Raw genomic sequence first — 22892 nt, 5'->3', positions numbered from 1 at the left:
TTCATAAGACAGCATCTTATTAGTATTAGAATAGCTATAATTAACGAAAAATCATCGATTAATGGGATTTATTAAAGAGATTTATTATATGCACTCCAAAATTCTTATTTTACACTCCAAATTTTCTATATTTAGAAAAAGAATACATTTATAAGAAGTGCAAAATAAAACTTTTATAGTGCCATTAACAATTTTCTTATTAAATACTAAACAGTAACAAGATGTTTCTGAACGAATACTAATAGACAACAAAAACACAGATGAAGCACGTTGGCAGTAATAATCTATAGGTGTAAGATACACATTGCTCCATCTTCCACTTCCAACCATGGTACAGTTTCCCCATAGCTCAAACAGCTCTACATCTTCATCTTCACATATTCCTTTTTATTCCTACGCAAAAACAAACGGGACAAAAACGAATCTGCTAATCTACAAGCATATCGATCTGGTGTGATGCTGCGAGATTTGCTCTGACATTGTCAAAACCTGTTGAGGGAGAAAACACAAAGATTAAGACTCAATTTCCATCTACATCTGTTCAAAACGAAAACCATTAAGCACTATATAAAGCTTTTCTTCACCTGCTTATTACAGATTTACAGGAACTCTCTGAACGAATTAAAACCTACAACGTGGAAGAAAGAAAATCGTATGAGCTCGAATGCCGTGTCAAAGGAGTGAAAATGGGTTAAGCTTGAATGCTATGTCAAAGAAGAAGATATTGCAGCAATTTACCAATAGTTTATTTCTTCAAAATGTTGCTAGAGAGGATTTTCTTCCCATAAGGACTGGTTCGAAGAACAGGCATGTGAGGTTTTATTGCATCCACCAACTTAGAATGAAGGATTCCCTGCTCAAACAGCAAAGAGAATTTCAGAAGGACAAGCATAGAAAAACCTCATCGTTGCCCCGATGAAAAATAACTTAGAAAATTAATTCGATCACTTCACTTCATATATTTTGTTGTTAAATGCAAATCTCTTTCGTAAAGGAACACGAATTTCATTTAAACCACAAGATAGAATGTAAGATGGACTATAATACTTACTTTTGACTGACTAAGCGCTGCTTGGACAACATAATTTCCATAAGGGTCTTGCATGACTTGATCCAAGCGCGGATTTTCTATCAGCTCCTGGATAATGCGTATGCGCCGCTCTTCACATGCATATTTCAGGCTTTTCTCAACCACATTACTGCTATACTTCTGCACAGACAAATCCCCATAATTACCCTCCAACTGGTCAAGAATATCTAAAGTTGCCCACGGAAGCTGAAGTTCAAAGACAAATTGTACAACATAGTTCCTGCAAACAAAAAATGACGCAAATATCATGCCATGCTATTAATGTATTAAATCAAGGACGTTGTAAAGAAGGGGGTGAAAATAGAGTACCCAAATGGATCTTGAGAAAGGATTAGTGCATTTGAAGTAATCTTGCAGATTAATCGGTTTCTTTGTTCAGCATCCGAATGGCTAAGGCATTTTTGTAGCACACAACAACCATGGCGGTCAGTTGCAAGCTCTACACAGTTAGTAGTTGCAGCTACGAAAAGAAACTGCAAAATAAACCGTTGCCATCTTTCATTCCATGATACATGATTTAATGAATTTACTACATTCCATGATACATGATTTAATGAATTTACTAACTGATTCATGTAGTAAGGTAATCTGAATTAAACCAAGCGACAACAGATAAGAAGATATACAAATAAGTTATCACGCTGCAACATTGCACAGAGATAGTAAACATCCCAACATCAGCAACATCCATGTACTCATAAACTTCAAAAATCATTCAATGTACTATATGTTTTACCTCACGATATTCACGTGTTAAATACTGTAAGCAGCGCTGTGCAACGTGATTTCCATTTGTGTTCTTTATCAACATCACTATCCCTGGCTTTAGCGATGAAACAACCATGGAAAACTGCTCTGGAGTTTTGAGGGTTTCAATAACCTTTTGAACAGCTCGAGTCCTGTGGTTGGGAAGAACCCCAATTTTATCATATCAAAATATAGAAAAAATGCAGCGGAGAGATTATAACTCGAACACATACACAAGCGAGCGAGTGCACACACCCACACACACACAAATATATATATATATATAAAGAGAGAGAGAGAGAGAGAGAGAGAGATAGAGAGAGAGGGCAAACCCATGCATATCACATGAAATCCTAACAAGTTCCCCTGGCTTTTTAGTGATTGAATGAAGAATTTGCATTTGCTGATCCTCATCACACACTTCAAGCAGCTTCTGGATGAGGTAATTCCCAAAAGGGTCTGTCATGAGCTCAACAATGTGATCAATGATCTCAAAGAAAATATTTTCGACATCTTTTGGGGTGCCTTCAGAAAACTTTCTTTGTAAGAAGCGGCAACCATGCTGATCCTTAGCCATTAGATAAATTCTTCCAGTAATTTCATCCATGGAGTTATATTTCTGAGGCAATGTCTTCAGATCAGTATATTTCTGAGGTAGCACCTTCATATCTGTATTCTTAAGATGCATTAAACTAGGGAACATACCCCATGTGTTCAAACTATCCAATTGAAAGCACCCGGTATTTCGAGTAGATAAGGCATGCCGGAAATGACCATTCGAGACAACTTTGCCATTCTGGCTAATATGAGTAAGTGATTCATCTGTTCCAACAGCACCAAACTTCACAGCTTTTAGTGTGTTCATTCCCTGTGATCTTGTTAGAATCTTCTCAGGAAAACTCTGCTTTCCCAACTTGTCAAGAACTTGAACCCTGTTAAAATCTGTGTACGAAAGAGCAGGATTCGATTCGTGTGGACCCCTGGGAACCACATAATTGTTCCATATTCGTTCTTGATTAGATTGTTCAAGCCGATGAGAGATTGGCACCTCAAAATGGGGGTGCCTTGGGTTTGGACGCGTGAGCCTGCTTGCGATAATCCCATTCCCTTGAACCAGATGCTGAGCTTCCAACCGCTGATCATGAACCTGCTGCAAGTATACATATTGCTCCTGCATCCTATGGTATTGCTCCTCTTCCATGTTTCTCCAGCTAATTTGATTCTGTTGCGAATGTTGGTAAGGAATACGAGATTGTGCATCAAGAAAGAATTGCTGCTGATGATCAGAAGTTAGAGGAAACTGCAGACCAGGAGCAGGCACATTAGAGAGGAACTGAAAACCTTCCACTGCATGAGCTAGAGGAACACCAGGAGATAAATTTTCAACAGGTTGTGAATAGGCAGCCTGCGGTTTCTTAAGCTCTTCAGAATTGAACTTTGACATGTTTGAACTTTCTTGGCCTGAGTTTGTCACATCAAACTCATAAAATCCACAAGGTATATTATTTGGTGCTTGGAAAGAGGGAACAACCATGACCGGCGTATCCATGCTTGAAACCTGCATCTTTAAGCTGTTTGGGATTTGTCCATCCATTGAAAAGTAGTTCTGCAAGGATTTACAATTTTCGACATGACTCCCAGCTTCCATATTCACTGCGCCATCAAAGCTCAGTCCTGCGAGTGCAGACGTTAAGGATTGATCATCGGGCAGATTTGTTACCTCTCGTTGAACCCTTTTCACAGGTGATTTCTGAATTTTCTTTGCCGAGTTCTTCCCCTCATCCAGCCTCCCATTGTTATGGAGTTTGTCACTCAATGGTCCTTTGCAGGAGTTCACACAGATGGGAGACAATGACGCATTCTTTGTTCCAGATTCCTCAGAATGTGTGTTCCCAGAAGTAGCATTTGGTATCTCACCCAGAAGCTTTTCAAATTCATCAAACTCTAGTTCAGTTCTTCCATCTTCCATGTCGTATTCGCAGTCCGTTTAACAAATTCACTCTGCCAGACAGAGCAAGCACTAGCAGGCAAGCAAACTCCCAAGATAAACCCTTCAATCCAGCAAGAATTTATATATTACAACTCAAAATAAACACAAATGACATTATTAAAAAAAATCAATAAGTACAAAACCAACACACTTAAAACTATCAATTTCAAGACATAATCCTACAATATTTATGCAAAATAACCCACATTTTATAAACACAAACCACACCAGAATTCCAATTTGAAATGACAAAACACTTCAATCTGATAAAATTACTCCTCCTAGAGAAATTGATCATTAAAATACACCAGTTTTATAACTTTTTATTTTTATTTTAATTGTTTTTTAAATAAGGACTACATTCCATTGGACAAAAAAAAAACCGACCAATCAAGGCCGTTATGTCAGCTCTCAGTCCAGAAACAGAGTCCACACAGCGCATGAAAACGATGAGGATCATCACATATTTTCTACTAAAAAATTAATTTAATAGAAAAAATAATTTTCTCGATTCTTACGTGCAAAACAAAGAAAATGGATGATCAATCCGATTGCTTTGAATTGTTCCCATCAAATAAAAAGGAGAAAGAAACATACCCGAATACCCGAATTCGATAGCTGATCGAATGTGGGTTTTAGCTGATCAAATGTGAGAAAACCCAGATGATCCTGATCATCAAGACGCTAAATTTATAATTCAGAATCACAAGAATATCACAACTTCACAATCAATACATCAAAAATAGAAAAAGGCAGGAATATCAGGTGCGGGTGAACATAACAAAAGAACAATGCAGAAGAAACGGAACCCAATAAAGTAATGCAAGCAAAAGAAGAAAGGAGAGAGAGAGAGACGTACGGGGGAGAAGGGAGAAACAAAGGGCAATGAGGGTGGCGGTGGAGAATCGGAGTGAGAGAGAAAACAGAGGCATGTACAGAGAGTGTTGGGCAGAGAAATGGAGAAGAGAAAGAGGGTGTTTTGGGTAAATTAAAAGAAAAGGGAGTGCAAAGGGAGTGACAGTGTGTGTGTGTTAATAATAAGTGTTGTTGGTCTTGGTGAGGTGAGAGAGGAATTGAAGAATGGAGAGGAGAGGAGAGGAGTGAGAGAGAATGAGGCGGCGTCAAGGAGAAGGAGAGAAGTTCTCAATACTCCGAAAGAGAAAAAAAGGAGAAAGAGATGGCCATTTGGCAACACCACCACCCACTCCAATCCCCATATTTGCCATTTTCATGCATGAATTGGACGAAAATTAGAAAAATGGGAAATGTGGGAATGGAACGCTTCTTATTCTTGTTTGGTTTTTGGTACGTTATATCCCACGTTACATGTTCTATACATCATCTCATCTGCCCTCCTCTCTAGCCTCTCTCGCTCACTTTTTGTGTGTGTAATATGCTCATTATATTGGCTTCCTTTTTCTTCTTGCATGAAAAACACTATAAGACTTTAAAGATTTGATCGTCTTTTAATTCTTGCATTTTAATGCCATTCTAGTACACTTGAAAGGAGATTTGAATTTGAGTTTAAGAGGATAAACACATTGGTCTGATCAATTCACATATGTTGTTGCTATGTTGTTACCTTGTTCAACGTTTACAATTATCTATTAAAAACTACAAAGTGAAACATAAAAGCAAAATAAAAACCTCGTAGTTGTTGAAGTGGGCTATCCCACACCATTTCATTTTCATCCACGATCCTAAGAGTAAAAGATTGTGCATGAGTGAAAACATATAGAAAGGGTATCTTTCTCTTGCTGTGTAAACTCGTTACCCAATTTTGTACATTTCTCCAAATATTATACATTATGAATTGGTAATGAATGCCATACCCTTACGTACCTTATTGCCTTAGCTTTTTGTTCAATTAAGGAAAAGGGAGCCCATCGCTACAAATAGCAAGCAAGCATTGGGTTCACATTACATTAGTGTATACACCTACTTCATTCTTCTTTACTATCTAGCTTTCTACTTGGAAATTATACAAATGTGAAACCGTGAATATTTTTTTCTAAACGGGTAAAAATAAGGCTGTAAAAATTAAAATATTACTAATAATAGCATTGAAGTTGAAGAGAAGGGTGGCCATATCAAAATATTTGATTTGATACGCGTGGCCATATCAAAAGGATAGAACTTTGCTGCTGAACAAATCAACAACAACTGCTGCTTACGACCAATTATGGTTAGACATATGTCTAAATTTTAATTAAAAAAATCAAAACTTAAACACGTGTCCAACTATGATTAATCGTAAGCAGCAACTGCTGCTGATATTTCAACAACCAAGTTCAGTTCATATCAAAATATTCAATTGGATACGTGTACGTGGCCCCAAAAGCATGTAATTGAGAGAGAGATAGAATAATTGACTAACTAGAGTTCAGTTGGAACAGTGAGGTGGCGAGACGTTCGGATCGTCATTAACTGTTTACTGTTGTAGCGGTAATTCATTTACGTATCAATTTTACATCCTCCCTTCCATAACGTCTCCCTTGTATAATTAATTACTCTTCATTTTTGTATTAAATCCTGACCATATATTTAAAACTTAAAAGATGTAGATTAGCGAGTAAAAAGTAGTTTGACCAAAAACAAGTCAGCAAACAAGTAAAAGTTATCCAGGGGTGTTTCGATAACTCGCACAAACATAGGATGGTTTGTTAAGCATTAAGTTCTGTTATTTTTAATTCTTTAGCTTTAACTTTGATTTAGTAGGTACGATTGTTTTGATTTGAATTCTGTAAATATTTTACTAACACCTACGACTTAATTCCGTCATTTTTTTCGACAAAATTAACGAGAAACATGCATGTGAGCTATTTTACATCTTAAAACAAGGCCAAATCATCTATAACAAGAAGTTAATGTCTACCAACCGTAAGAAGTACATTGAAACAACAACTTACGGAGACCAACAAAGATGAAATAATGCATGCTCTTCTTTTCCACGTTCAATATTTATTGCTTTTCCATTTCCAAGCAACTGGAGTTACGTAGGGTTGGAGGAATACCATACCCATTCATTGCACTAGGCAAGATAGTTATGCATCTAGAGTCTTTTATACCGTTCAAAACTTAATAACATGATAAATACACCAACCTAATCACCCAACACACCATTAAATCCATCTTATCAGTCACTAATCCTTTTCAAATTATTTGGCCTGCGCCTAACCATTCTCCTTTAACTCCGTTGAGCTTCTTTTCCACTTTTTAACATATAATTCAACGTAAAAGTCTCACCAATAACTCAAACAAAACCTAACTAATCGAGAATACAAACACACTTGGCACGAAAATTTCTTCCATTCAAATTATATTTGCAGTGATTGCTACACTGAAAAGGAATTCAACATCTGCAGCACTCCGGTGAGATATTCTCACCCGAATTCTTTATGTATACAAAAATTTCTTCCATTCAAATACTATCAGTCTAATAACTTGATGCCACCCTCTAAGGTCTAGGATTCTAGGTTGACCTTGTTCGCTCCTCTTCCTCGCACCGTACTCATTCTCCGATCAACTTTAGTAACCGTAGCCTGTCACAACATGAGCAAGAAGTTGGCAATTTGCATTTTGACAAGACAATAGCGGAATAGAGAGCACTAGAATATCTGCAAACCTGAGTTGTCCATGGGGTTGCCGGCGGGCACTGCTGGTTCTGGCTCTTTAATCTCGACAACTACACAGTCTGACATTAAGAAAGTTTTCGCAACAGAGGATGCATGCTCCAGGCAACATCTCACCACCTGAAAAATAAAAGGAATCAAAATTTCGGTAAATTATGTGCATGAGATTTTGATTTTATTCGTGGAAGTCCATGATGGCTCTAATGCAGATTCTGTACAGAAACCCACCTTGGTTGGATCAATGATTCCAGCAGCCATTAAATCTTCATAGTTTCCAGTGGCAGCATTGTATCCATACTTGGGATTGTCATTTGAAAGCACCTGAAAAAGGAGACTCCAATTTATTAAAACAAACATAGCATTCAGAGAGTAAGCGTGGTATATTCTATATTGAGCCAAACGAAAGAATACCTTCTCACTGACAACACTTCCATTTACACCAGCATTCTTGGCAATTAATTTCAGAGGGTAACTAAGAGCTCTTTTAACGATATCTGCTCCAACCTGCAATTACCATTTGATTTGAGCCAATATTCAATAGAATTTCAGTCATAATGAGAACCTTCTTCTGAGTCATACCCCAAAAGATAGGGTGAGTTTAATAATCAACATTACGTTACCTTTTCTTCATCATTATCAAGAGTATCTTTGATTGTGTCAACCTTCGATGCTAACCTCAGAAGTGTGCATCCACCTCCAACAACAATACCTTCCTCAACAGCTGCCTGGACAATTACCAACGTTTTAAATTTTAAATGTTCTTTAATGCACCAAAGATCAGATGAAAGAAAACAAGTATTTAACATGAAAATATTAGTTTGAGTTGCGTTACCTTCGTTGCATTCAGAGCATCTTCGACCCTCAGCTTCTTTTCTTTCAGCTCTGTCTCAGTTTGTGCTCCAACCTTGGGAGAATTCAAGAAAAAGTTAATAAAAATGAATTACAATTGGCATACATCATAATCCAAATTGTCTTCGTGTATATAGAAACTTACCTGTATAACAGCAACACCACCAGATAGTTTTGCAATCCTTTCATTCAGCTTTTCTCTTTCATAGTCCTGCTCTGCCGCCTGCATCGATGTTTAACTTGTTAAGACTATAAAGAATGACAAACGTCCATAAGCGTTTTCTAGAGAAGGAGAAAGAGGGTTTCACCTCAATGAGGTTCTTAATTTGGGCAACTCGCTTGTTAACTGCTTCCTGGGTACTTCCATCACCAACAATTGTGGAGCTATCCTTTGTAAGAACCACTTTCGAAGCATGGCCAAGGACCTCCTTTCCAGCATTCTCTAATGTGAGTCCTACCTCCTCTCTGATAACAGTTCCTATAAGCAAATTAATAGTATCTCAATATCACATTACAAACAGAAAATAATAAGGGAGACTCATCGGTTACACCAGCCCTCTATTCAAACAGGAGGAAGAACTATACTATTAGCACACAAGACACCTAGGCAAGAGTTGAGACCAAAAAACGATAGACATAAAAGTACCTCCAGTTAGAATAGCAATATCATCAAGGTACTGGCTCTTGCGATCACCAAACCCTGGAGCTTTAAGGGCAGCAATCTTAAGAGCTCCTCTTAGCTTGTTTACAACAAGAGTTGCAAGAGCTTCTTGTTCAATGTCTTCTGCAATGATTACAACTGGGTATCCTCCTCTAATAGCTTCCTCCAAAATGTTAATAAGGTCCCTTGCATTTGTAATCTTTTTATCAACAAGAAGCAACTGCACACAACCCACTCTTGTATTAGGAGGCACCAATAACACATTGAAAATTAAGTTTTCATCACCCAGGGAAGGACGACAAGTTACCTTGCAGTTCTCATATTCAACTGCCATTTTCTCGCTGTCAGTGACAAAGTAAGGTGAGATATAACCACGATCGAATTGCATTCCTTCAACAACGTACAGGCTGTTCTCAGCGCTCTTTCCCTCTTCAAGGGTCACCACACCTTTCCTACCCACCTTGCTCAAAGCTTCGGCAATCATGTTTCCTACTTCATAGTTGTTTCCTGCACTAACAGCTGCCACATCTGCCAGCTCACTGTCTTCAACCTGCAATGAGTTGTAAACTTTTCTTGTTCTGAGGAGACTTAAGGAATATGAAGCAATGCAAAGAAACACAGGAAATCATAATGCTAGCACCACATGGTCGATGGTTGAGACTGAAATAAATCAGAAAACAATTTACGCTACCTCTTTAGAGATCAACTTAAGCTCATTTACTAGAGCTCTGGTGGTCTTTTCAATGCCACGTGTGATTAAAACAGGGTTTGCCCCAGCTGCAACCACCTGAACAATTGAACTCAATTAACAGAAGTTTCCACACAAACTCTCCCAACAAAATGCAATCAGAAAGACCATGGTACAAACCTTGACACCTTCAGCAATAAGACCTTGTGCAAGAACAACAGAAGTGGTTGTACCATCACCAGCTAGGTCATTAGTCTTGGCAGCTGCCTGTCTCACTAACTTAGCTCCAATGTTCTCAACAGGGTCCTCCAACTCAACCTTTAAAGGCCGAAAAGAACAAAGTTAATAATCTCGAAATGCAGTCCTCAAGTGACTCATGCAAACTGTCCTAAACTCAAAATTGCAATCTCTTGGACAAAGTGAATACGTTTCATCTCAGAATTTTATTCAACGAAAAACGAACATCATGTAGCTCATATGCTTTGCCAAACTCACAACATGCTGCTCTCATCTCACACTACAACTTGAAATGCTAAAAGAAACATTGACGCTCAAAGCGTAAAGGAATCTAAGTTCATGTTCCCAGAACTACAACACATAAAAGCAAAGATGAGAACACTTGAAAGCTTTAATCTTGTTCCCTCCGAAAATGTGAACAAGAAAGGATCATATACCTCTTTTGCAACGGTTACACCATCGTTAACAATTTTGGGGGAGCCATACTTGCTCTCTAGAACGACATTCCTTCCCTTTGGACCAAGTGTAACCCCAACAAGGTCGGCGAGCTTGTTGACACCAGTCTGTATAACAATAAGATAATAAGTTAGAGCGCGTAAAGATAGAGCATGGAAACAAAATAGCAGCCTTGCTCTTCAAAAGACTCACCTGTAGTTTCTTGATGGCAGAGCCATCCTTGTTGAAGTGCAATTCCTTGGCCATGGCACAGATCCTGGGAGACCGTGTCCTCCTCAAAGCCACATTCTGCCTTCTAGAGACGGAGAATGAAGAGAATGAAGCATGAGACGACAAGTTGTCGAATTTCCTGTCAATGACACGGCCGCTAGGAGCAGCCAAGGAACCAACTGAAGTCATGGCTGCAAATGTGGATGCCATCTACCCTTGTCAAATTCAGTAACATCAGAAACACGACAAGTCAGTAAAATACTTATAGCCATGTAAAAGCGCATAATCCGAACAACAATATACGAGCCACAGATAAAGCCAGCTGAACACATTATCCAATTGGTTATTGAAAAAAACAATTCATCCATATTCAATTAATGGGAAAAAAAACAATTTCATGTCTTTTCATTTGAATTCAAATGGATGATTAAAATCAAGGTGAACTGAATTCAAAAGGAGCAAAGAACAAATCCAATACAAAACAAAACAAGCTGCAAGGAAAACGAAACAAAGAATCCAAAAGGGCTTCAATTGATACGGAAAGCGCACAACACAGACGACAACCAGCCGCCTCTCAAAAGCACCAGAAAACAGTAAATATTGAGTCACAGGGCTTCAGGAGCGAGAGAGAGAGGTTGAAGAGAGGTGTCACCTTAGAGCCAAACAACGAAGTGGAAGACTAGAGAGCAGCTTCTTCTGGGTTTTGGTGGGTTTGGATAAGAAACGCCCGAGAGAGAGAGCACAAAGGAAAAGGAGTGAACTTGAGTGAAATCTAAAAAAAGGTTGCGACTGCGAGCGAGCGACGCATTAGGTTTAGCCTCGCAGGGATTCAATAATGTTATAGGGACCCACTGCCCACCCTTGACTTGAGCTCTTGAAACCTTCCAGACCCAAACTCCATCTGGACCGTCGGTTGCCCATTCGTTTGTCCTTCTTCCGAACACTCTAGAACTTGGAGACTCCGACTACGCAGCAAGCATGAGTGACGTTTCGGTATATTGGGCTCAAATAATTTAAAGATTGGGCTTTTTGTTTATCTCAAGAATCAAGACATTGATATGCTTTTCTGTGGCCTCCTAAAAGGCTAAACCAAATGGATCACTTTTTTTTCTTTCTTTTTTTGTCAACTGGAATGAGATCATTTTCACAAAATCCTTCCCATCAACTAATCCGGATTTTTAAAATTTGATCCAACGACTAAAAACAAGGGTTCACCTTAAAACTTATAATAACTTTAGCCGTTTAATCAAATTTCAAGGGTCCAGATTAATTGATGGATAGGATTTGATGAAAATGATCCGGAGATAATCCCTTTCCTTTTTTTCTAGGATATTCATTAAAGATCAACTAGGTCAATTAAGTTTAAATTGTTTAGTAACTATGTTACTCAGTTAAATACGGAAATTTTAACAATGTTGATCAAAACGATCAAACAAGTTTTAATAGGGTTGATTTTTTGATGACTTACTTAGAAAATACGTGGTTTAAAGTTCCAATCTTTGAAGATGAGTGAACTAGATATAGTGATGTCACTCCGGTGACATGTCATCATCACTCTTCTGCCTCTGCAGTCTGCACTTGTTTCATTTTATATGTAGTTTATATATTCTGTGTTCTTGTCAAATGAATATTGCATTATCAACAAGAGAATATATGCTTTGAGATTGATATTTACGCAAAATTACAATAATCCAATTACAAATTATCATCACAGAAGCCATATATTTTCTCAGACGCACACAAATGAAGCTAACAAACCAAACAACACATGCATGTCAGTTACACCGGGTCTTCTTTTCTTTTAGTTTCAGCTTCCGGAAACTGGATGATCTCGGTTACAGTTTTTTTGTCAGAAACTTCCTCCGGAACCTGCAGAGGCTCCAAAGAGTCAACAATATCTCGCATTAGAGGCCTTGCTTTTGGGTTTCGGTTCAAGCAATGATACACTAGTATGGCTGCCTTTTGAACTCCTTTAACAGGATAATCTCCTTCTAGTCTCGGATCAACAATGTTCAGCACCTTCTTCTTCTCTTTCAGCATCGGGAGAGCCCAGTCGGTAAGGTTTTGCTCTCGGGCTGGCTGTGACTTGTCTAAAGATTTCCTACCGGTCAGAAGTTCGAGAAGAACAACACCAAAGCTATAAACATCACTTCTAGGAGTTAGATGGCCTGCACGTACGGAGATGGAGATATAGTAAATGATCTTTAGTTCCCAATATGAGTTCAACTGTCGATTTTTAACAATGCAATCCTAATTTTGGACGTTATGGGGAACAAAATGAAATGACTTCATCTCCATTTGGTTTACAAAGACCTTCCTAATTGCCAAAAGATGCGTCTAAATTTGTAACAGAACTTACCTGTCAAGATGTACTCAGGTGCGGCATATCCATATGTCCCCATTATGCGCGTAGAAACATGAGATTTGTCCCCCACCGGTCCATCTTTTGCAAGGCCAAAGTCAGAGAGCTTTGCATTATAGTCCTGTTTTGAGGCATGCAAAGAAGGTGCGATTGTAATCCGATTGAAATTACTCAGAAGATCAATGATACGTATGCTGCAGTAACTGAAATCAGCTCATTCGATCAATCCATGATTTTTTTAATGACCCCTAGAGAATATCATCCATACTTGGATTGAATCCGGAAATAGAGACTAGACAGTGCAATTGATATGGTAATTGGTACACGTCCCAAGTGATGTAATTTATTCTCTTTGAAAAAAAAAAATCAAGTATACTAACCAGATCCAACAGAATATTAGATGTCTTAAAATCACGATAGATGACAGGTTTCTCGGCCTCATGGAGAAAGGCAAGTCCTTTAGCAGCACCAAATGCAATCTTCATCCTTATGGACCAAGTCAGAGGAAGCAGCACTCCTATAAAAAGGGAAATACGCATGTGATATACAGTCTTATATTATTCCACAAAACTCACCAAATAACGAATAACAGTATGACTTGTCAATTGTCATAGGTTTCACAAAATTATACGGTTTGCCCCAAAACAAGTCTCTTTATGTCCCTTTTGGCATTTATCTTCCATTTTGATGTGAAAATGACATTTGACAGAAGTTCTAGAGATCATTTTTTGCACTTTCATGGCCATTCTTTGTTTAATCTCTTTCACATCCTATGACAAATATATTCAACATCCTGCATTGCCATCATATGCGCAAAGGGTTGTCCAGACGGGCCAGATGCAAGAAGCTTTAATAAAGCGAAAATGGAATTGTCTCAAGTCTTTGTGCCTGGTCAATCATATTTCTGTTCCATTGTTATATTTTGTCTCCCCGTTCTCTCTGTAATTCTCTAAGCATTTCCAGATTAATCAGAGAATTATTTTTGGGAAATTAATATAGAAAACGAGAGAGAGAAAATACTTATGTGCTTACTGGAAAATAAATTGTTTTCCACACTACCCCGAGCCATATACTCATATATCAGCACCCGTTGTTCATCCTCACAACAATATCCGATGAGCTTTACCAAATTTGGATGAGAAAGCTGCCCCAAAAATATGACTTCGGCCTAGAAATGCACAAATCAACCTCTTAATGAAACTGATCTTTCTTTTAATCTTCTTAGTGAGTTAAAATACAGAACACCAAGCTTACCAGCCATTCTCTGTGTCCTTGATAACTGTTATCACCGTCATGAACTTTAACAGCTACAGGAAGGGGGTCAATCCCCTCTCTTAAATCCTCAGTAATGAACCCCTTATACACACTTCCAAATCCTCCCCCACCCAACATGCGATCTTGCCTGAAGTTTGCAGTGATTATCTTTAGTTCACTGAATGTGAATGCAATCAAAGGATTTGCAGCTGAATCACGACGTAGGATCTCAACTTCTTCAGGATTTGATGGTAACTTACTATCATCTTCCCTATGTTTCACTGAGGGGCTCTGGTCTTTTGAGGACTCTGAAGAGAAAATTGAGAGCATAACATGACACGTCTGAACCATCCAAATCCAATCACAACTAACTTGAAGTGCATCATATAGAAAGAACTAAGAAAAACAATTAAAATAAAAATCCCTGGCATGGCAGAGTAGGGTATGCACCATCAACTTTTCGAAGGTAACATGCAATTCTTTTTTACATACCAAAGTTAATATTTTATAGCAAAATGTGTAATCTTTTAGTCTCCTGTGCAAGTTTAGTTCTAGATACAAATGTATACAAGAGGGATAAGCTAAATCTTCGATTGTCTTCGTATGGACCAGGAGGAAGCTGAAGATTAATGGTCCCACAAAGTAAAGACTCGAGCATATTGTTGAGAGTTGTCCCACATCGGTGAGGGACAAGGTTTGCTATGTGCTTATATGATCTTGGGCTACTCCCCATATTAGCAATTGGTTTTATGGGGAACCTCAATTTCACATATAACTCCAAATAGAAGGAAGGGAAAAAATTGAACTTTGAACAAGAAAGGATATGCTTTTGAAAACTCGCTAGAATGAACAGAAATACTAGTAAGAATCAAGATAAGATACAAGGCACCGGCAATGTAGAATATCCACTTTCGTGCGGGAAAGGAAATCTAATAATCTATTACCTTTTCAACCGGCCATATGGAAAAGGTGAAAAAGTAGATCCTCTTCATTTGTTTTTTCCTCTAAACATAAAGAATCCAACAAAAATAGTATAACCTACTTCAATATCAGCAAAAACTAATGAAAAGTTAGAGAATCAGCTCAATTTTTCGATTTCGGTCTTTTGGTATATCTCAGTCCAAACAAGTTAAAGAAATGATCTTTTTGCATATGGTTATGTGAATCATCCTAAAAATGCAATCTTGATTTCCATCTTCACAAGAGAGTCTATATCAATTTGATTAACGAATTCTTTTTGAAATTTCTGTTGCATGAGGAGGAACCAGCACATAATTTAATTTATTAATTATGGATCCAAAACAGAGCATGATCATTTGAATGTTGAACCAAGGTAAGGTTCAACTCTAATCTCTCACTAATCTAATCAGAAAAAATAGCAGAAAAAACAATCCATAAAAAAGAAGGAAAAAGAAGCAAGATTTATGATGGGGACTAACCTGACTTGGCATTGGAAGAGACTCTGTAAACAGAAGGTTCCCGACTGTACCAGCAATTCCCCATTATTTCCAAAACCAGAAGAAGAAAAAAAACCAAAAAATCCCCACTTCCTCCTCACCAACCACCCATCACCATTTCACAAGGATGAATTGGATTCAGACCCCCAAATGAAAAGCAAATGAGATTCCAAAATCAGAGCCAAAAGAGTAAAGAGCGAACTTAAGTGGGGAAATTGTTTTCTTCTTGTGAGTTTGAAATTGTTGAAGAATGAGGAGGAGAAAGAGTGAGAGAGAATTCTTCTTCTTGGTGGTAAGGTAATGATGGGGTGGAGAGGAGAGGGATTGAGGTGGGTGCTGGTTCTTGGCCATGGCAGAAATGGGCCCGCATTAGTAGAGAAGGGTTTTTTATTTTTTTTATTTTTTTGGGATTCAAAAATATATTGTGCTTCCTTGTTAGTGCGCAGATATGGTGGATTGCAATTCCACCAATCTTTCTTTTTCCATCATTCTCCATTTCCAACACCTTCTCTCTCTTTTCTTTCTTCCTTTAGTCCACATGCCTCTTTTTTTTTTTGACCCTTTCCCACTCTTTATCAGTACACAATAGGCAATAGCAGGAAGGTTTGCAGTCAGCGGCTGCTACCTAACTTTCATTTTTCTAAGAGCAAGTCCACCCCTAAAGACTTTGTGCCAGCACCCAGCGCATTTATCCACTCAAATGAACAGTAATAGACCCCAGTGAACAGTAATAGATCAAAGCATCTCCACTCCTAAAAATGCGCTGGCACCCAGTCAATTTAATATTATATTATTTTATTCATATCAATTAATATTTTATTATTTAATTTCGTTCTCTCTGCTTCCATTTCTTTCTCAGTGCGTAGACGGGTACGAAAGAGGTTTGAAGAATCAAGATTCACACACACCTATAAACTGCAAAGATCAGCTCGCCTAAATTGATTTGAATTCAATTGGTTTCTCCAATTAATACCAGATTCCATTGGTGTGGTGTGGCGTGGTGTGGTTGGAATTAGGATGGGGACAAGGTCCCAGCAGCAACCAGGACAAGAGCGAGCAGGGCAGGACGACGACGACATGGCCGGGGGTCAGTCCGTCTCGATGAGCGGCAGCGTGGGCTCGCCCTCCAGCCGCAGTGAGCAGACCATGGCCACGCCCGCCGGCGACAACAGTTTTCTTCGATTGAACCATCCCGACGTTCACGGCGATGATGCTGGCTCCCAAGGCGCCGTTGGGTCAGTCACTTCCCTCCCTCCCTTTTCTTTCTGCTTCTGGTCAGATGTACCGGGCAACACCTCAGTCAATTTTGGACTGGGCTAGAGACCGGCTTGAGCTGGGTGCCAGTCAATTGGGTCGGGTGGAGGGGTTTCACAGGGTGCTGGGCAGTTTTTTCAGCTGGGTGCTGGGCAAAATGCCCTCCGCTGGAACTGCTCTAATGACAAATTGCATTCATAATCCATCAGAAGGCCAATTCAACCTAGGAGAGGCTACGTCAACAAGACAACCAGCACCAATAAAATAAGGTTATCTAGCCACGAAAGACTAATACATAACCGTCATAAGATAACAATATGTTCGCATTAAGTTATTGCAATTCATTTGGATCAAAATAAGTCGTATTAAAAAGGTTCTCAGAGAGATTGTGGACACTAGTATTAATACAATTACCACATATATGTGGTTGGGTAATGTATGTATGCAGATATTAATGTATAGGGCAATCCACTCTTGAAGCATTATAGTGGATAATGAACTTGTTCCATGAGCATGAGTATAAAATCAAGTTGAACCCAATTCATTTGGCTTCTAACTATAACTTGCTCAAAAAGGTACCAAAAATGGGTCAACTTAAGATAAGTACATATTAGTTTTGCTTTTCTAGCTGCACCTACAATGATAATGTAAATTAATATACAGGACACGAATCTTGTAGTTAAATTAAATTTATGGAGGCAGATTGTCTGCTCTCCTGTTTGGATGCCCTTCTCATCCCTTCTATTTGTTAAGTTACGTCAACATTTTATATTCTTATTGTTTTTTGTCTTATTATTTCTATAAAAAAATCAATATAAAATGTTGACGTTGCTTAACCATGACCCACAAAAAATCAAGGGAATGGGAAATGCATCCAAACAGGAGGGCAGACAATCTGCCTCCCAAATTTATACACTTTTATCCTTGCTATTCATGGCAACTATTTTTTTCCCCTATTCTCAGGAAAAGATTGATTTTATTAATTTATTTCTCCACTAATTTTGGCTCGCAAGATTTTGAAAGGGTGTGATTGTGATAGACTAGTTAAAAGATACAAACAAGACGAGCATTTATAGTGATTTTGTTAAAATTATTCTAACTCAAAATGATGTGAATAAACACCATCACTAAAAGTATCTTGATTCACACTCACTAAAAGTGATATATGTATATCTCTTTCTGTTTCTCTTGCTAATAATCTAATACTATTCTATTTTTTTTTGGAAGACCTAGGAAATTGGTGTAACAAACTCACACCAGATTTTCTGCACGCCCAAACTACGAAAACAATTTGCAACTCGTCACTTGTCACTTGGACGGCACATGAAAATATATCATGATATTTTTAAAATATTTGAAATATTTTTATGTCTCTCAATGTGTCTGCAGAATACTTGTACTACTTTCCTTTTAATGAAGGCAACTGGGAAAAGAAGGAAAGGTCAATTCCTCCAGAAAATTGGAGTTGTTAACTTGTTAATCACTCAAGACTAAACATACTTAGCAACAAAATGGGAAATGTATGATGAACTTAATTTTGGTCAATCTCCTACCCTTATGACTCTAATTGACTTCACTGAGTTTGACAGAGATTGTAACAATTGTTCTTCTTTAAGAAGAAATCTTTGATTAGACTGCCTGACAATATATTTTATTCGATTAGTCTCACAGAAATGAAAGACTATGTATGTTAATCTCTTCTAAAACGTATCATGCTCAAAATTCTTCCATTTTCAACATTATATAGCGCATGCAATTTTTCAAGCAGAGAACCAGTGAATGGTGGGGTCCAATCCCACCTCTATAATAGTCTTTACTCTATATGGTGCATATAATGTTGTCCAATTTCGGACTAGCTAGAAACCCCTGGAGATGAGATAAGATGGGATGATGACCACAGATTGATATGGAAGGAAAGGAACGGAAGAAGGCAAAGCTCACCACCTCTCTCTCTCTCTCTCTCTCTCTCTCATGCTAGCTGAGCTCCACCACTACCACGCGTGGCCTCCAATATCAATGTCTTTGTCTCTTCACAATAGTGCTTAATTAATAGATATATCTAATAACAAATTATGTATACAAGTTTTCTTCCAAAAAAAAAGAAAAAAATTATGCATACAAGTTTTATGGTACATTATTTTTTGGTTGATTTGATGAGTGTACCCACGGTTATATAGTGAAAAACAATGCAAGTTTCTTTGGCTTAGCACCAGGAACCGCCAGGGGAGGAGCGTCAAGAGCACATCTAGCGGTGTACAAAGTATAAAGGACTACGATGGGAGGTGATCTGAAGCAGACATTCTTGCAGATGATGCTTTGCACGACGGAGTTCACGTGATATCAGCGTCGTTTGGATCAAAGCCGCCATTTTTGCCACTGTTTGTATCACTAGCTGCAATTGGTTCATTTCATGCAATGCAGTTGGGCGTTAGTGTGGTGTTCTCTGCAGGTAATGAAGGGCCAGACCCCTCACAGGTCACAAACGTTGCTCCTTGGGGAATTTGTGTAGCTGCTTCCTCCGTTGATCGAATGTTTCCAACCCGAATAATCCTATACAATAAGCTCCTTGTTAATACATATAAATCATGGGTTATACATGGCATTACATGTTAATTATGATACAGTGATGAAAAAGTCAAATTTTAATTACTTTGTTTGAGGTGATACTCTAATTTAATTAACAGTGGGTCACGACCCTAATCATTTCGTTTATATATATTTCAGCACCTTAATTAGCTGAGTCATTCATAAATCTCCATTTTTCACAGGGAGAAAGTTTTATTACCACACCTACAAAGGCAAAATTAGCAGATGCAATCATATATTTAGTTAATGAGTGACCTCTCTCTCTCTCTCTCATAATTTTCCATCTGATCTATTAATCACTTGTTAATTATGTAATTTATTAAATTAAAATGCAGGTTTTGCAGGCCAGGGAATTGGATAAAATCAAAGTTTGCGGTTCGAAGAGTAATTCTATGCTTCTCAAGTATAGGACCATTGAGGCAAGCAAAAGCAGCTGCCAAGAAAGCGAATGCATCGGGTTTGATCTTTGTGGAATCTGTGACAAGGCAGGTTGCCGTCGACATCATCCCCTCAGTCCATGTCAATCTTCCATGTAAGTCGCTCTCCAGCAGCGCAGTTAACTGCACTTTTTTAAAATATAGATATGTTCTCGATATTATTGATATTGTCAGTACTTCAAACTAGTTGTTGGTAATGTTGTCGACAAATTTGACTGCACTTAAATTCGTGACATGTGTTAATACTGTGTACTATACCACAATACCACGCACGAAACCTGTTGTGCGAAGAGAAGCAAGTAAAACTATTATCGGTAAGTCTCCAGCGTACTTGTCTTCAAGAGAACCAAGCTCACTTGCACCTGATATTCTCAAGGTATCAATCTGCATCACCCTGCGTGTATATATACCATAAGATGTACTTCTATACAGCCGATCATACATACATGCATTATACAGTAACAGAACATGATCCACATTCCCACCTTGACACATTACAAACAGCCAGACATAAGTGCTAGGGGTAAATATATTGGCAACATGGGCTCCTCAAACATCTCCCAATTTGACACTTGATGACAAACTTTCCGTGAGCTGGAATTTTCCGTCGGGAACATTAATGTCATGCCCTCATGTGTCCGGAGTCGTTGCCCTTATCAAATCTGCACATCCGAATTGGTCTCCCGCAGTCATTAGGTCTACTCTCATCACCATAGGTACGTGTTCAGAGCGTCTTACGTTGGTGATTTTAGTCTTGCATAAAGTGTTTAAAAAATGGTTTTGACTGGATGCTCACATTTTGTTAGTACTTGCATATAAAAACAGCCATTGATCATCATTCATGTTCAATTGTCACAACAAACACGAGGGACACATCCTTTGACAGCATTCTAGCGGATGGATCAACGAAAGCCTCCATCCCCTTGACATTGGTGCCGGCCACATTGATTGACCCCATCAAACCGATGGATCCAGGCCTCGTTTACGGCATGAAAACAAGCGAATACGTTCTATTCCTCTGCAACATTGGCTACACCGGTGACCAAATCAATCAGATTTTCTTTGCTCTCCCGGAACTGACACAAGCTGTCCACAAGTACCAACTTCAAATTTTCAGCATAAAATACGCCTCCATCACAGTTTCCAATTGCCAATCTCCAATCCACCGTGACGATCAAAAAAAGCGTCCGCAACGTGGGGAAAACTAAGAATGCGATTTATTTTTGTACCGTTTTGGAAACTGATGGAGTAGAGGTAGAAATATGGCCTATAGTTTTTATATTTTCATAGTTAAAACTAGAAAATACATATTATGTGATGCTCAAACCACAGAAAAAGTCTCAAGGGAGATATGAATTTGGAGAATAGATTGGTTAGATGGCTTCCACGAGGTTAGGAGTTCCTTGGTTGTATCTATCAACACCATTTACTGTGACTCTCATGAATATTACATCATTGACACTCATATAATCGTTATTTAAGCTCATTTTAAATGTCGTTTGACACTTTAAAAAGTTATTTTATGGTTAAAGTGCATGATGACTTTTCATCAATATCAGCTCACTAAATTTTTAATACATGTTCTATCACACATATGTTCTTTTTTTTTTTTTGTCAAAATCACACATATGTTCTACTATTACTGTTTTTGTTTTTTGTTTTATGTTTTTCAATTCTAGGGGATAAATTTATTAGAAAAACTAATGAAAAATGTTTGAAAACTTTGAGTTTTAATGATAAGGATAAAATGAAGGGTAAAGTGAATTGTACCATGATTGATTTTTTAGTGTAAAAATATGATTTTTCGTTAAAATGAACAGTACCATAAACTTTTGGTTAAAATTTCCAAATTTATTTGTAACTTTTCCATCAATATAGGCAATAAAGTAATAAATAAAATGTCCTAAGTTGTGTTTGATGAATTACTTTGTCTTTTTTGTTCAAATATGAGTTACTTCGTCAAACATGACGTTTGGGCCATAATACGGATAGAACTTTTGTCAAACCGGCTGTATACGCCTTTAGAGAGGCTCGGGAGATACCATGGATAGAATCGGAAAAAACATACAATTCCAAAAGCCCTATATTTGTGTGTGTGGTCGCACAACTACATGATTTGACATACAAACTTGAGAATTTTCCTCTATTTTACTTAGAATTGAACTGAATAAGTTATATATTAACCGATTTTATGGGTGAACTTGGCCAAATTGCACCCACCCCACCTCTATGGAGGAGAATCAAGGTTATGTTACATGGAGCAAAAAGTAATTATAATGGGTTTTTATCACAAATGTTATTTGAAATTGACCCTCATCATCAAGATGGTCTTTGAAATTTAAAATCAATCAATGTAGTACCTGAAAATAGGTGTTGCAAATCAATGTGGTCATTCCGTAACAATTTTGTTTAAGTGCTGATGTAGCACATAAATGGGCCTCATAACTCCTCTTTTCTCACAAATGATCATTAAAATTGATTCACGACATTTAAATGGTCATTGAAATTGACTCGCGACATTAAAATGGTCATTGAAATTGACTCGTGATATCAAAATGGTTAATGAAATTGAAAATTGATCAATGTAGTCCCGCAAGTAAGTGTCTCAAATCAATGTAGTCATTTTGTCAAAATTTCTGTTATGCGCTGATGTGACACATAAATGGGTCACATAAGTCTAATTAAATTTTAAAAAAATTACAAATATGCTTAATAATTTAATAGTTAATAAAAAAATTGTCAAAACCCAAAAACATAGTCCTACAATCACCTCCGATCCCAGTCCACATTTCTCTATCTCATTCGCTCTCTATTATCTAAAAAAAAATTCAATACACCCATATTACACTTTGATACCCTTTATCGAATTGAACCTGGATCAATATCACCTTTGGTGATGGCTTGGCCCATTGGCAATGACTACTGGGACATCACCATTAACATTTAGGCAATCAGCATCCTCACAACCTTAATCTTGGAAAG

The 22892-nt window shown here is 37.9% G+C and overlaps 3 protein-coding genes and 1 long non-coding RNA gene across 7 annotated transcripts; 1 reads left to right on the top strand and 3 right to left on the bottom strand.

The window, feature by feature from the left end:
• Positions 1-171: 171 nt before the first annotated feature.
• LOC103446979 (pumilio homolog 12) lies at positions 172-4836 on the bottom strand. Of its 3 annotated transcripts, none has more exons than XM_008386150.4 (9): positions 4687-4836; positions 4425-4496; positions 2170-3888; positions 1827-1989; positions 1400-1563; positions 1052-1310; positions 739-853; positions 585-628; positions 172-489 (listed from the first exon to the last, which is right to left on the bottom strand). In XM_008386150.4, exons 3-7 carry the CDS (start codon positions 3804-3806, stop codon positions 746-748), a joined length of 2331 nt encoding a protein of 776 aa, XP_008384372.2. In that variant the 5' UTR covers positions 3807-3888; positions 4425-4496; positions 4687-4836; the 3' UTR covers positions 172-489; positions 585-628; positions 739-745. The 3 variants fall into 3 exon arrangements, with proteins under 3 accessions (XP_008384372.2, XP_017190905.2, XP_008384374.2); XM_017335416.3 differs by having other exon boundaries at positions 4433-4496; positions 4687-4827; XM_008386152.4 differs by lacking the exon at positions 4425-4496 and having other exon boundaries at positions 4687-4828.
• A 2281-nt stretch (positions 4837-7117) lies between these two features.
• Positions 7118-11529, bottom strand: LOC103446980 (ruBisCO large subunit-binding protein subunit beta, chloroplastic). 2 transcript variants are annotated; one of them, XM_070808866.1, is made up of 15 exons: positions 11213-11529; positions 10543-10770; positions 10332-10457; positions 9838-9975; positions 9661-9756; positions 9277-9519; positions 8955-9189; positions 8617-8786; positions 8454-8531; positions 8292-8363; positions 8080-8184; positions 7871-7963; positions 7688-7780; positions 7453-7579; positions 7118-7369 (listed from the first exon to the last, which is right to left on the bottom strand). In XM_070808866.1, the coding sequence occupies exons 2-15, from the start codon at positions 10768-10770 to the stop codon at positions 7356-7358; spliced, it is 1818 nt and encodes a 605-aa protein (XP_070664967.1). In that variant the 5' UTR covers positions 11213-11529; the 3' UTR covers positions 7118-7355. The 2 variants fall into 2 exon arrangements, with proteins under 2 accessions (XP_070664967.1, XP_070664968.1); XM_070808867.1 differs by having other exon boundaries at positions 10543-10775; positions 11213-11394.
• Positions 11530-12195: 666 nt separating this feature from the next.
• LOC103446981 (probable serine/threonine-protein kinase PBL16) lies at positions 12196-16201 on the bottom strand. Its single transcript, XM_008386155.4, has 6 exons — positions 15616-16201; positions 14177-14484; positions 13955-14090; positions 13303-13439; positions 12920-13043; positions 12196-12728 (listed from the first exon to the last, which is right to left on the bottom strand). The coding sequence occupies exons 1-6, from the start codon at positions 15677-15679 to the stop codon at positions 12340-12342; spliced, it is 1158 nt and encodes a 385-aa protein (XP_008384377.2). The 5' UTR covers positions 15680-16201; the 3' UTR covers positions 12196-12339.
• A 3607-nt stretch (positions 16202-19808) lies between these two features.
• Positions 19809-21403, top strand: LOC103446982 (uncharacterized). The gene is made up of 3 exons (XR_011573576.1): positions 19809-20286; positions 20415-20626; positions 20736-21403. It is a non-coding gene; the product is annotated as an uncharacterized lncRNA (long non-coding RNA).
• Positions 21404-22892: the final 1489 nt, after the last annotated feature.

Source organism: Malus domestica, chromosome 11 (genome assembly GCF_042453785.1).
Source record: "Malus domestica chromosome 11, GDT2T_hap1".
NCBI classification, from domain to species: Eukaryota; Viridiplantae; Streptophyta; class Magnoliopsida; order Rosales; family Rosaceae; genus Malus; species Malus domestica.
The sequence above is the reverse complement of the archived record's forward strand: the minus strand, read 5'-3'. Positions and strand labels throughout refer to the sequence as shown.